This window comes from Pagrus pagrus (genome assembly GCF_965226575.1).
Source record: "Pagrus pagrus genome assembly, chromosome: 13".
Lineage (NCBI taxonomy): Eukaryota > Metazoa > Chordata > Actinopteri > Spariformes > Sparidae > Pagrus > Pagrus pagrus.
In genome coordinates this window covers 11,400,174-11,414,509 of record NC_140197.1, presented here as the reverse complement: position 1 = coordinate 11,414,509, position 14,336 = coordinate 11,400,174, and the positions used below count along the sequence as shown (strand labels likewise).

General features: G+C 40.1%; 1 protein-coding gene across 1 annotated transcript; it reads left to right on the top strand.

Moving 5' to 3' along the window:
* The first annotated feature begins 1,475 nt into the window (after positions 1 to 1,475).
* Positions 1,476 to 14,223, top strand: LOC311268345 (casein kinase I). The gene is made up of 11 exons (XM_084371951.1): positions 1,476 to 1,698; positions 4,493 to 4,583; positions 4,802 to 4,912; positions 5,282 to 5,430; positions 6,135 to 6,363; positions 9,727 to 9,897; positions 10,080 to 10,228; positions 10,322 to 10,517; positions 10,641 to 10,780; positions 12,136 to 12,203; positions 12,325 to 14,223. Exons 2-10 carry the CDS (start codon positions 4,508 to 4,510, stop codon positions 12,166 to 12,168), a joined length of 1,254 nt encoding a protein of 417 aa, XP_084228077.1. The 5' UTR covers positions 1,476 to 1,698; positions 4,493 to 4,507; the 3' UTR covers positions 12,169 to 12,203; positions 12,325 to 14,223.
* Positions 14,224 to 14,336: the final 113 nt, after the last annotated feature.

Sequence of the window (14,336 nt, the reverse complement as noted above, 5' to 3'; positions counted from 1 at the left end):
ACTTGTGGGTTTCTTGTGTTGAGTACCTTCTATGCTGAACCAACTCTAGTTTGAAACTCCCCCTGATGCTATAATGCATATTAGAAAAAGAAGGCCTTGTACATATTACAGTGATGAGTATGACGAAGAAATTACATCACGGGAAAGGCCTATGAGCTGTTCATACATACAGACACGACCACAGAAAAACAAGCCAGCATGTCCATCTGTCACCCTCTTATTACTGTCCACAAACCAATCCTATTTAACACCCACGTCATCCTACAGTAAGCCACTGCTTACTGTATGAAATGATATACCTTCTCTGGTACTGTTATGGCTTTTTGTTTTGCTAATTGGATAAACTGTCAACAAAAAATGTATTATAGATCACATTTTTTCCTATAGATTTAAACCCAGATTTCCTAATTTTTTGCGACAGGACCATTTTCAAATGAGTGTTTATAACCAGGCTGAGGCCACTGTACATATCTGCAATTTGTAGGGCACCAGAAACTACCAGATGTGACTGGCTTGAAATTTTGACACGTGTATAGGTGTGTACATCCAGTGAGCAGGGTTGGGTAGTGACCAAATACATGTAATTGGGATTGCATAATGAGATTACAGATTTCTTTTTTTTTTTTTAAAGGTACGATGATTACAATTAGCCAGGATTACATCTGAAAAAAACGAATTATTGTTAATTGTTAAGGATTACTTGATAATGTTGATCTTGATGTTTGATAATGTCCTTGAAATATGGCGTTTCTTTTGAAACAGCGCCTCGTGTTGTAGAATACACACAGTACACCTGTGATTTGTGAAAGTACATTTTTTGTAAGGGTGATAACCGTAGAAACTGAATATAGAAACATGCATTTTATTTGCATTAACAAAGTTTTGAAATGTTTAAAGAGAAAACTACACCAACTAATAAACAAACTACATTTTTTGTAAATGTTGCCATTTTCTTTATATAAGCTGCCATATTTTACATTTTTTGTTTTTTTAATGTTTGATTATGAGTTAAAAGTATTGAGATTAGATTAAATTTTCCAATCCAATGGATTACATTAGTATTACAAAAATTGCAATGTATTTTGTATTCAGTAATTGACGACAGTTTACATTTATAAGGAATCTGACCCAACCCTGCTGAGATGTGATGCTTATCAGGACATTATCTGGAAGATGCTGGATATGTACTAACTAATAGATAAACTTTATTGATCACAGGAAAAATACAATTATCATTATCGTAATTTACTGACATTAAAAAGTGATGTGTGTGTTGATAAACACAACCAAACGACTGGATTCACTTGGCAAACAGCATTATGACCCAAATGGAGTAAAAGAAAGAAACGGGATAATTTATGAATGGTCAAATTTATGGAGGAAGGAGCAGTTAAGTGTGACGTTTTTCCTTTAATGACTGTGCCCTGACATCCAGAGAATGACATCATCGACGTTGTGAACGGGCGCGTTGTTAAGTAACGAGAGGGGGAGACAGACTCGAGTGGAGAACGGCCGCTCGTGCTGCTGGAGCTTCTTGGGACTATCAACAGGGAGTGCAACCGACGACAGATCTAAGAGCTGGGGGAATGAGAGCCGCCAGAATCCGCTCCCATCCTCCTCTGCCCAGGCTCTTGACCGACTGACAACCATCGGATCAGAACCTCCACTGAATTAGCTCTCGGACGAACCCAATATCGGGTAAGTGGTGGGTCGGGGAACCACAGAAACCAAGGGGGAAAAGGGCCTGATTCGGCCGAATCAGAGTATAGTATTCACGGCTTAGAGGAGAGGGGGAGGGGGCGAGTAGTAAGGATGGCTATCTATACAGGCTAACCTAGTACATACATGGGTGCGGTTATAAGTATGATACAAAATGTGGCGAAATGCGATATATACGTATTTTTAGCCTTTTTAGTTTCGAAATAATCCTGGTGCAGTACGTAACACGGTTCCGTTAACGTATTTCCACTAACGTTGACGCTAGCTTACTCGCAGCAGCTAACGTTCACAGTTAACTAACGTAAATGTCTTCGCCTTATATTTGTACTGCAGGCGGCTGTAAATTATACAAACGGGTCTTTTAAAACATCATAGCTGAGAGTGGATTTCATGAAATATGTTTGTTAGAGCAAATATTTTTGCCCTCGTAGCGAAAAATACAACTGACTTGCTGCTTCTCAAACCAGGAAAGAGCACCGTAGCCTGACATATGCCATCACCGTAACAATTGAATTATTAGACTGTATTTATTTTAGGTTTTTAAGTTCGGGTTATATTGGTGGTTGCATTTGGTGTCGAGTCTGGAACGCAGGAGCTGATTGTGGAGTGACAGCTGTCGGAGTGTGAGAGGCGTAACAGTGCTGTTGTTCATGTGACTGGAAGCTCTAGCTTTGGGTCCCTGACACTTGTTTTCTCCTTAAAAAGAGAACTTGTTTTGAACTTTCATGGCTACTTTCTACACAAGAGAATCTTACTCACTGAATAAGAAACGCAACATTACTTCACACTTGGGATTCAGGGGATCGCAGTGATGTATGGCTTATTTCAATGTACCACCTCCTCAGGACATCCTGCCACCAGACTCCCCTTAACCGGTGGTTATGTACTGTGTTATTTTAACCAATCCACTGTCTTAAAGACCATTACCACAACAATAAAAGCACAAACTGCTTTTTCATGTGCAGTGTGTTAAGCTTGTTACACATCCCATTGGACAGGCCATCTTTTAAACATCAAACCATGCATTCTTTACATTGCTGCTAAATTTTCACTATGCATGTCTTTGCAATACCAAGTTCTCCCTTGCTAAGCTTTTTAAAATGAGGGTATATGCAAATGAGAACCATATGGAAACTGTGCGATTTTAAAATTGTGTGACACTGTTCCTGTACCAAGTAATTAATCAATGGCACTTACTGTGTAGCCTTGTGATTAATGTTGCTCCCTAAACAGGGTCCCTGGCTGCAGCATATGAGACACCCTCTTGGTGTAATGAAACCTAACCCTTTATTAACCCATATCCATCTGCCTCCATCACATCCACATGGCAGACTGTCCTCTTATCAGCTTGAGTTGACAAGGAGGTCTAGGGGCCTACCTATCTTACAATATGTTGGTGCAATTAATGTTTTTTCACTTGAAATGAGGACAGTGAAATGCAAGTTATTTTGATTTTACATCCTTGAACAAGGCTCACATGGTCCGAGGTGATGGTATGTAAGCCATCATAACTGTTAAAATTGTTTTTAGAGCTGGTGTCGGCAGTAGCACTTTTTTTTTCAATCCCTCTGCTTACAATCAAGCAAAGTAACTTCTAGGATAATTTATGTTGTGAGAAAGGAGACTCTGGATGGAAGCAGACTGAATGCAGATGGACAAGTCCTTGCAGAATTGATGACTCTTCTGCCTGCTTGAGTTGGCATGTCCGCAAAACTGAGGTTGTCTGAGAATGTTTTGTTTTGTAATTTATCTGAGTTGTCATGAGACTGTTTCATGTTTTCTATAGGGGATGTGGATTGGGGCAGGAATCCATAAAGATGATATGTTCTTTTTCATATATTGTTGAACTGTCAGTAGGGCACATGACTGGAAGTGTTATTTGAAGATGCAGCAGTGCTACATTTGGAACAGGGGCCCATTGTTGCTATAAAGGGCACAGTTTTTGTTTACATAGTGTTCTGAAATTGTTAGAAAGGAAGCAGATCTCCTTGATTAATGATGCTCTACGCTGATGCATTCTCTGCAGCACTTTTCTTTCTGAAGTTCATTGCACAGAATCGTCTGAGGGCCTTGACACAGATAAAGCCAGCCAGTGCTCCGCGGCTGCTCATGCCTTCCCTCCCTTGGCAGTGCTAGTACAGAACAGTAGAGAGAGCTTAGTCTTGCTTTTGCAGTGGCTGCACATTGTGGCGTGGTAGACCGAGTACTAAATAAATGATGATCCTGCTCCAGCATCACGTGCAGTTCAGCTCAGAAGATGCACTTCATTTCACTTCATGTGTTCAAGTACTCATGCAGCAGTTGATTCTGGTTTTCAACTGTGGCAACTTACAGTTCTGTGTAGCCCTCACTTTGCTGTATTTCTTTCTCCTCCCTTCCTTGCTTTTGCTGATCTCACTTCAACCACCTCCCCCTCCCAATCCTAATCGTGTATCTCTGGAGGCCAGACAGCTGTTTGCTGATCAACTAGCCCTGCTCAGGCAACATTCTCACACAAACACGTGGTCAGTTCTGTGTGTCTGGGACTGACGGATCATCATGTGAGCAGCTGACTGACTCTTAAGAATATCATCCCTCATTCTGCCACTTGGGAAAGTCAGGAAGAGGACCTATGTTCTATTCAGTTGAGATAGAGTTAGTATTATAGAGCTAGCACTAACTCTATAATGTTTCAGAGTTAGTACTGAGTGAAAAGAGGTGCACAGATGAGCTAGCATGGTGTCATGTGTCCTTTGCTTTCCAATAATCATCTCTATTTCTCTGTTGGTGGCAGTGACAACACGCAACCATGGAGCTGAGAGTGGGGAACAAGTACCGGCTCGGGCGAAAGATAGGGAGTGGTTCCTTTGGCGATATTTACCTTGGTAAGTGAAAAGGCACACCTTTTATCCCCCCACCTTTCCCTGCGTCTCCTCTATTATGGTTCTTTCCACATTAGATTCTGGAAAATCTCTCTTTTCATACTATACCATACTTTCCCCCCTTACCTGGGCACCAACCCCTATATTCCATCATTGGCATGTTACTGTTACAATAGCCATAGCTCTTACAGCTGTGGTTGTATTTTTGTGTGTTACCTCAGGTGCCAACATTGCCACTGGTGAGGAGGTAGCCATCAAGCTGGAATGTGTGAAGACCAAACACCCACAGTTGCACATTGAAAGCAAGTTCTACAAGATGATGCAAGGAGGAGGTAAGGAGTGAATTTAGCTGTGACATGCTCCACAAGATATTTCAAGTGGTGCTTATCTATTTTTTTTGTCCCAGTCAATGTTGTAGATGCAATACTCTCCTCAGCCTGCTGGAAAGATGTACAATAAATTCTTTTTAACAATAAGAATTTGACTGAATTATTATCTTATTATATTTAAATCCAACTTAAGTAAACCTAGATGAGTAAAGGCATTTTTTCAAAAAATGGATTATCTTGTATTAGATTTACCAAGTTTAAACAAAGAAAATGTACTTGATGCAAAATTAGAAAAAAAAACTGCAGGTATGTCCGTTATAACAGGTTGAACAAACCTTGTACTCACTCTGTATGCGTATGTGTTTATCCTAGTGGGCATCCCATCGATAAAGTGGTGTGGTGCAGAGGGAGATTACAACGTGATGGTAATGGAGCTCCTTGGTCCCAGTCTGGAGGACCTTTTCAACTTTTGCTCCCGGAAGTTCAGCCTAAAGACTGTCCTGCTTTTGGCAGACCAGATGGTATGACACAAACCCTCATGTTAAGCCAGGGGCATTAGAATTAGGACAGTTTCACTGTTGCTTTAGTTAAGATCCCACTTTGTGAAACACTTCTGATTACTAGTAGAATACAGAGAAAATATATTTATGATCCTACTAGGTCATGTGAATGACCTACTTGACTTTTATTTGTTGGTGCACGCCCTATATACAGTATATCCCTTGCACATGATTCCCCTAAGGCTTCTTTAAAGATTGTAGACGTTTTGGTCTCCACTACTCTAGTGCATCCAGTGTACTCTGTAATTTTGGCCTCGTCTTAGACTGCGCTGGCCTAGATATTTCATTTCACACATAGCTCTCTCAAGCACAACTCATCTCACCTTTTGTTCTAGCTGCAGCCAAGTTGCTGTGTCAGAACTCTATATGGATGCTTGACTCTCCCATTATAGCCTGGGGTCATCACCTTTCCATGTCCTGTCTTCATATATCCAGTTGTCCTCCCTTGTCCTTTTGCTTTAGTTTGCTCAAGTTATTGATGTATTGGGTGCACCTACTACTGCTCAGTGAAACGACACAAGGGGAGTGCTGGCTTGACAGCATGTAGAATGTGAAATTGTGACCTTATTGCTATGACACTTTCCAATGTATCCTGTGTATCCATGTTTTTTATATTCTGTACTACAGAACCTGACACCACTCTTTGTCACCTATATCTTCTTTAGATAAGTCGCATTGAGTACATCCACTCAAAGAATTTCATCCATCGGGACGTCAAGCCTGACAACTTCCTGATGGGGCTTGGCAAGAAGGGTAACCTGGTGTACATCATTGACTTTGGCCTGGCCAAAAAGTACCGTGATGCCCGCACACACCAGCACATCCCTTACAGGGAGAACAAGAACCTGACTGGCACAGCACGTTATGCCTCCATCAACACACATCTTGGAATCGGTAAGGCACACGTGGAGCAAATGCACAACCCTGATAAGTCACTTGTTTTGCACATTGGATTAGATCCTCATAAAACATCACTGCTGTTGGTTCTTCACCCTGTTATTCGCACACAAGTTGTGACACAGATGACACTTTGAACAAAGTCCCTGTTAGACTTGTTGTTGTTTATGTTCATTTACATTCTATATCCTACTGCCATGGCGGAGAGGTTAAAGTATCTAAATGTGTGGGTGATCCTGACTTAAGCAGACTGAAGCTCAGCAGGATGCAATCAGTCAGTTCAGTCCAGGGATTTTATTGAACAGAATCTTGCGTCTTCTCCCAATAAAACGGTGTTAAAAAAGAAATTGTAAAATTTGTAAAAAAAAATGTATAGCAATAAAAACAGAGTTGAACAAACTATGCCACTTCACAACAACAGCGCCTCACTCCATGGTGTTGATAAGAGCATTCGTAATGTTGTGGTCCCAGTGATAGGTAGCTTTTGTTGTGTGGCATATAAAAATTCTAATCCAACGGGATCACGCCCTCACTTCACTTTGAAAGCTGCCTCCAATCACCATATTAAATATTATTGATCAGAGCTGGCTTATAATGATACCTCCCCCTGCATTACATTCTTCCCTAGCCTGGATGTGTAATGTACGCTACTACTTGTCAGACTTGGCCTGTCAACAGTCTTTGGAATCTTTTTTTTTTTTTAATGAGTCACATTCCTTCTCACTATGTTCTACTGTCTGTGTCAGAATATAATAATGGCCTCAGAATTTTAGTTTTCCTGAAGTTTTTATTGGTGCTTAACTTTTTTCAGCCAGGAAGCAGCCATCTTTTGGCTCTACATTCCATAAACAGTTTGTCCCTGATTGTCACTGCTGTTCCCTCTTCTCTGTCCTCCTGCTGTCTGATTTCGGACATGCTTTCTCTTTGTATAGTCTTTTTGTTTATACACACCCTATCTGATCAGACAGATGATGTGAAGGCAGAGGGCTCATGAGAGTGTAGAAGAAGGAAATGCCATCGGGGAAAAATAGCCCTGATGTGGTGTTGTCATTTCAGTGCAATGCTCTCTCATTCCTTCTACATACATTCTACCGAGTTCTTTTATGTAACCATTTAAACACAGTATCCCATCGCATTGCAGTGTTCTAGCTGAACTGTTTCAGCGCCTAATATATAATTATTTACGTCTGTATTTTGGATAGATACCATTTAGGGTTGTCCATCATCAATGGCTGACAGCCATTGACTACTAATCCCTGACCATTAAAACATCGTGATATAAAAGGCTCCCCACCAATTAAGTGGCGTGTCCCCTAAGAGTTGCCGAGGGCAAGAGTTGTTGTTTGTTTGTGTGTTGCTGCTCAGTGCACTAAAATTACGTCTCCATGTCCTGTTTATTACAGCTCAGTTAGGAGAACCCAAGACACATTTCTTTTCCCACAGGCCACTGTTTCTCTGTCATGCCGCTTTTACACACAGTTTTCTTAGCTTAGGTTCCTTGGCTAGTCAGCCAACATTGTTTTATGCATATGAGGCTGTATGCCGGTGGTTACGGGACATGGTTTCCTCTGCAGGGTGAGACCGTTGGAGATTCATGTTAGAGCAACTGTGGTTAACTGCGGCGCCTACAGTGGTGAGCTAATACACAACTGCTGCCTTACGATTGCACTGAGGGGACACGCTGCCTCAAATTCGTAAACAACGATGTCCGCGTCAGTCACAATGTTTTCCCTGTAGACATCGTCATATGCCAATTCGGCAGACATCGCCCGACCCTAATACAAGTGACCGTTTCAGCATTTACTGAATGGACAATTATTTTGGTGAGAGTCATAGGATATGCTATTTCAGTTTGAAAATGTTGCCTTACTTAATCATTGCATCAAGTAGTTATTTTGGAGAATCCATTAAATGTGATATTTAAGCAACCAATAATATTTACTACTTGCTTCCACTTTTAAAGAAGATGTAAACGCAGTGTTCAGGAAGGGATTCAAAAGAATCACACACACAAGTGTTGTCTGATTAACAGGCAACACACGTTTGTCAGTAAGTGTCACATGAGCACCTTATTTTGTGTGATGGAAAGAAAATTACACTGTGTTGCCAATACCACACATAAGTATCAGGAATACCGATACTGAATTAAACAGATGAGCCACCCATATTTCAGAGCCTGTTAAACTCCATCTTAGCATTTTCTACTGTAGTCAGGTGAAGTAAAATAAATGTTTGTTTGGCTGAGTTGTGACACATTGCCAACTTGAAGATCACTGCGACTAGAGTTGTTCCGATTCCGATGCCAGTATCGGAAATGCCTCCGATACTGCCGAAAATGCCGGCATCGGTATCGGCGAGTACTGGAGTCCAGGCACCGATCCCATACCACGTAATTTATTAGCCTAGCTCCGTTAGCTCCGAGATTCTACCGGATACGTGTCTGCTGCGTTACGGCTCCGGTACGGTTTGGCTCCGTCGTCCTCGTCCGGCAACCCCCACCAGCTGTGTTTTGAGTCCGCCACAGCGCAGCTCCGCCAATCAGCTGAGTTACGAAACCGAGGAATTCCCGCGATGATTACATAATCACACACGACCGCAGTTATATGTATGTGTTATAAACATAACAACACAAAGTGTTCCCGACTGAAGGATTAGAAGAAGAGCACGTATTTGTCTCTTATTTGAGGTTTTTGTGCTTGTATCAACACGGAGTGTTTTATTTTGAAAATTAACCGGATGTCATGTTATTATTTCGTGTCTGACTTCCTGTCTGCGCTGTGCTGAATTCGGCTTTATACTTTTCTTTTTAAAAATAAATGGCTTTCATTTGCTGTATTCATTCATGTTTTACAAAGGGTTTAACCTGAGCCAGGCCTTACCACGATGATAATCATATCACAGGCGTAGTATGATGTATGTGTGTGTATATATATATATATATATATATATATATATATATATATATATATATATATATATATATATATATATGTGTGTTTGTATATATATATATATATATATATATATTTTTTATAACACACTGGTATCGGTATCGGTACTCGTATCGGCCGATACCCACAGCATAAGTATCGGAATCGGTATCGGGAGGGAAAAAATGGTATCAGAACATCTCTAACTGCGACCTAAAATCTCTTGAAGGTGCGGTAACAAAATAATCGGCGGAATTGTGCCAATGGGCCCCTTTGTCCGTTTTTGACGGCAAGAGCTGACTTACTAGTGACTGTTGTTTTTACACACAATGAGCTGTTACTGATCACTGGCGATTTATTATTTCAAACCTGTAAACAAGGCCTGTGTAAATGACCATTCTGTACACACTCTCGCATTTTCTGTCTACAGAGCAGTCCAGACGTGACGACCTGGAGTCTCTTGGCTATGTCCTCATGTACTTCAACCTGGGCTCCCTCCCCTGGCAGGGCCTCAAGGCCGCTACCAAGAGACAGAAGTATGAACGAATCAGTGAGAAGAAAATGTCCACACCCATCGAGGTTCTTTGCAAAGGATACCCTTGTAAGTGATGTGTCTCTGGTGCCTCTGTGTATTTGGTTAGTAATGTACCTGCAGTTCTGAAATGATCTTCAGCTGCACTATTGGGTTTTCTTAATATGGAATTGAACACTAACAATGCAAATGTTGTCTAATCTTTTGAAGTCGAGTTTCTCCTAATGACTGTTTTGTTTATTTTCCTATAGCCGAGTTCTCCACATACCTGAATTTTTGCCGTTCACTCCGTTTTGATGACAAGCCAGACTACTCTTACCTGCGACAGCTCTTCAGGAATCTTTTCCATCGTCAGGGTTTCTCCTACGATTACGTCTTTGACTGGAACATGCTCAAATTTGTAAGTTTACAAACGAGTTTGTTTGTTTTGTTGCCTAGAAAAGCTATTTTTTGTTAATGGAAAAGCTTTAATGTGGCTGATCTTATCTATCAGGGTGCCAGTCGGACAGCCGAGGATGGGGATCGAGAGAGGAGGACCGGAGATGAGAGGGATGAGAGGATTGGAGGAGCCCCCAGGGGGTCTGCATCACGGGGCCTCCCTCCAGGTCCCAACCCTGGAGCTGCCAACAGAGTCAGGAATGGGCCAGAGCAGGCCATCTCTAACCCTGCCTCAAGGGTCCAGCAGTCTGGTGAGTACTGCTAAATAAAAAGTCTCAAATTCCTGCTATCCATCTGCTAACAATGGAGTAATACTATGCTGACACTGCAATATCGGCACTTAATGTGGTTCTCAATTTTATCCATAATTTCAGGGAACACATCGCCTCGTGCAATTTCTCGTGCAGAGAGGGAGAGGAAGGTGAGCATGCGGCTTCACCGTGGAGCTCCTGCCAACGTATCATCCTCTGACCTCACAGCCCGTCATGACCAATCCAGGATTTCCACATCACAGGTGAATAAACACTCACAGATGTTGTTTTTCTACATTATTAATGTGTTGGTTTTAATGTCTGATGATGCATCATGAAAAGTGCTATATAAGTAAAATGTATTATTATTGTTATGATTAATATTATTATCACAGCTCCTTTCAGAATCAGAATACTTGATTAATCCCCGGGGGGAAATTGCTTTTGTTCCAGATGCTCCATGCTAAGTAGAAATAGAAATATAGCATGAATGGAAACAAAAGATAAAGATATAAATAAAATAGTAGAGTAGACAATAAAATTAAATAATAAAGTAGACAATCTGAAGTGTTCAATGACCACTCCAAGTATTTACAGATATAATGATATAGATATAATATAATATAATATATCTATATCTATATATAATATAATAACAGATATAATAATATAACACATGGTCGGCCATGTGACACACACTGCATTAATTGAAAAAATCATTAATTTATGAGAATGCCGTGTGTTGAAGTAGACAATGCCAGGACTGGTCAACTTGTTTAACATTTTACATACAGCTTGACATCCAAAATCGCAGCTCCTTAGTCCTTATAGTTAAGGACTAGGGTTATAGTTTGAGTGTGTACAAACTGCACCTGCAAAATCTGGCATAGACTGAATTCATCTAGGGTGCTTCATTAACATTGCGAAACTTATCACAACATTGTCTTTTTTGTCAATTTCTTGCAGCAGTGACCAAAGTATTCAATTTCAATGTGAAAATGTGTTACTAATATATATTGAAGGGATAACAGTAAACTATTACTGAGCCCTTCTTCCACCCACATTTTATGTTTGTTAAATTAGAAGGTAATACAATAACAGGAGCTTTGTTGCACTAGAATCCAAACTAATACAGCAGCACCAAAACCTAAGGGCTCAAAAATGTCCATAGAATTAATTCAGCACTTCTTTGCGATGGTTACAAAAGACAAGTTTTAAAATAGTATTTGTCACATGGCTATTATACTTAAGTATCATGCATTGCAGTATGCAAGTGTTGTTTTTCTTTTATGGCTTTTGGGAAACTAGAGTCAACATTACAATTTTAATGGACGACAATTGGATTACACTTTAAAACAGGCTAAATAGTACTCGTAGTAGCTGTATTATGAAAACAATTTCGTCAGAACAAGGTTGTTATTGGATCACAGTCTATATCGTGACAAAATGTGTCCCCTGGCAACTGGCCATTTGAATGTTTGGATCTGTGTGATGTTGCCTTTATATAGGAGATGGTTCTGGTTAATCATGCTATAACAGTTGTGAATGTATGTGTGTGAGAGAGAGAGCACCAGACCGCTAATTCCTCTTCTGAGTCTTGATTGTGTTACTTTTGCAGGTCAGCGTGCCATTTGAGCACATGGGGAAGTAGAAGTGGTTGGCTCTGCATGCACATGAAACTGACAGGTGAGGTCTAATTTCACTCATTAATTCACATGCTGACTGCAGAAATACACCACTCGCCAAGACATCGTGCTCCAATGACCATCTCTCCATTTTTTTTTTTTTTTTTTTTTTGTTGTTGCAGGGCTGCAAAGTATATTCATCGCTCCAGATTGTTTTCCTTTTATTTTTACCTTGTCTTATGAAAAGATGATTGCCAATGGACACATGGATCTTTGGAAAAGGACAGTAAATCTTAAAAGGATCCACGGAAGTACATGACAGTATCCAACATGCACTCTTTCATGAACTCTTCTTGCTGAACCGTGGACCACCACAAGACAAAAAGCAAATAAATAACAGTTCTACATCTTTGTTACTCCATGGTTGCTCATACCTGCTCCACTCCTCAAAATGTTCCCTCAGTACCTTCTGTCTGACAAATGTGAAGAACTGTTGGCATCAATGAAGCAGAAAGGTATCTGACACGTGCGTGTTTCTTGTCAAAGGTCAGCTTGGCTTCTGATATGCTGATTGGCTTTGTAAAGATTTCTCTTTTCAGTTTTAACCCCACAAAAACAACTTTTCAGTGACTGTCACCCCTTTTATCTTTCAATTGGAGCTTGTTATGAGTTTCCCTTTTTTTTGCTTTTTTGAGAGAAATAACAGCTGAAAGATACGGAAATGGGGAGAGGTAGGTGAAAGGGTAGTAGGAAAAAAGAAAGGTAACTTAGAAAAGGATAAGTAAGTGATGTTTTAGCTGTTGTAGAGTCATTTTCTGGTGAAGTAGCAATTTGCTTGGCCTTCATCCATGTCATGAATATTTTACTCTCCCTCAAAACGCGGCCACAAAAACCTCCACCAACCCTTGTTTTTGCCTGTTTTGACTTACATGTTTTCTTTGGTTTTAATGTGAGTGGGTAAGGTGAAGAATGACCATAGATATTGCAAAGACACACTCCCAAGTCTTGAGGGAAATCTCCTCAGGAATTTCTCAGTGTATTTGACCAGAGACCATAGCTGCCCATTTTGGCTAACAAATAGCGGCTGCAATTTTTATGATAGTTCTTAATGTTACCTTTTTTATTCTTTTGTTATTGGAGGTCATAGGGGAGTGGGCAGGCTCTGTTAGGGAACTTGTAGGGGGATGGGACATCCAATGATTTCTTTTTTTTTTTTTTTTAATGTTTACTTCACTGTAAATATTTTTTATTTCGATGTAAAGCCAAAATGTGGTTATTTGTTTTAAGGTGTAAAGTAGAAAAATGCATACTAATGACATAAATTGGGGCTGGGTTCAGAATTTTAGGTATTTAAAATACTAAATTGTGGGATTGGCTACTGTTACTCTGCCATCTGGGTCATCCAACATTGTGTGTGTGTGTGTGTGTGTGTGTGTGTGTGTGTGGTGTGCACGTGTGTGCACGCTTTGCATGTGAGAGTGAGATGACTCCCTGCTAAGAATACAAGATTCATTTTGTCTTTGTTTGTATGCTGATTGTTTTTATCTCTATTCTCAGCTATTTATGTTAAACTATTTTTTATTTGTCTGAAATAACTTTCTCCCTTATTCTTATTTCTGTTCAATTTCATCCTCCTGTAACTCATTAGAAGTAGCTTGTTTGTTTTTTGTTTTTGCTTGTCCCTTTTTGTTTTTAGGCCTCAAAGGTTATCCACTTCATGTCATACATAGGGCTTTCAATATTCCTTCTGCAAAGATTATATGCTAATAGTTTTGATGTCACCTTTGGATTTTAACCTCCAGCAACCTTGATGATGTCATTAAAAAGAAAACAACTGATGCAATTGCAGGGATGTGTAAATAACAGTGTACTGTGTGTGTAATTACCTTTTGTACAGGCCACCATGACCCAGTGGTATTGTAACTGTTGGGTTGGGAATGGTATAGAAGAGTGTGAGGTGATGGGGATTTCACTTTATGTATTGTGTACTGATATCTTGTACAGTTCTTTAACACACTTTATTTACAACAGTATTTGTGTATATTTTATGAAGTAATAAAAATGAATAACGTTGCTCACAACCTTTCTTGCGCATATTTCCCTTACTGCTGTGTGTAGATGTTTTTAAGGTGATGTGCTAGTTTTTAATTGAGTTTTTTGGACACAACAGCCAATGCAGTGCAGTCTAGCTTAT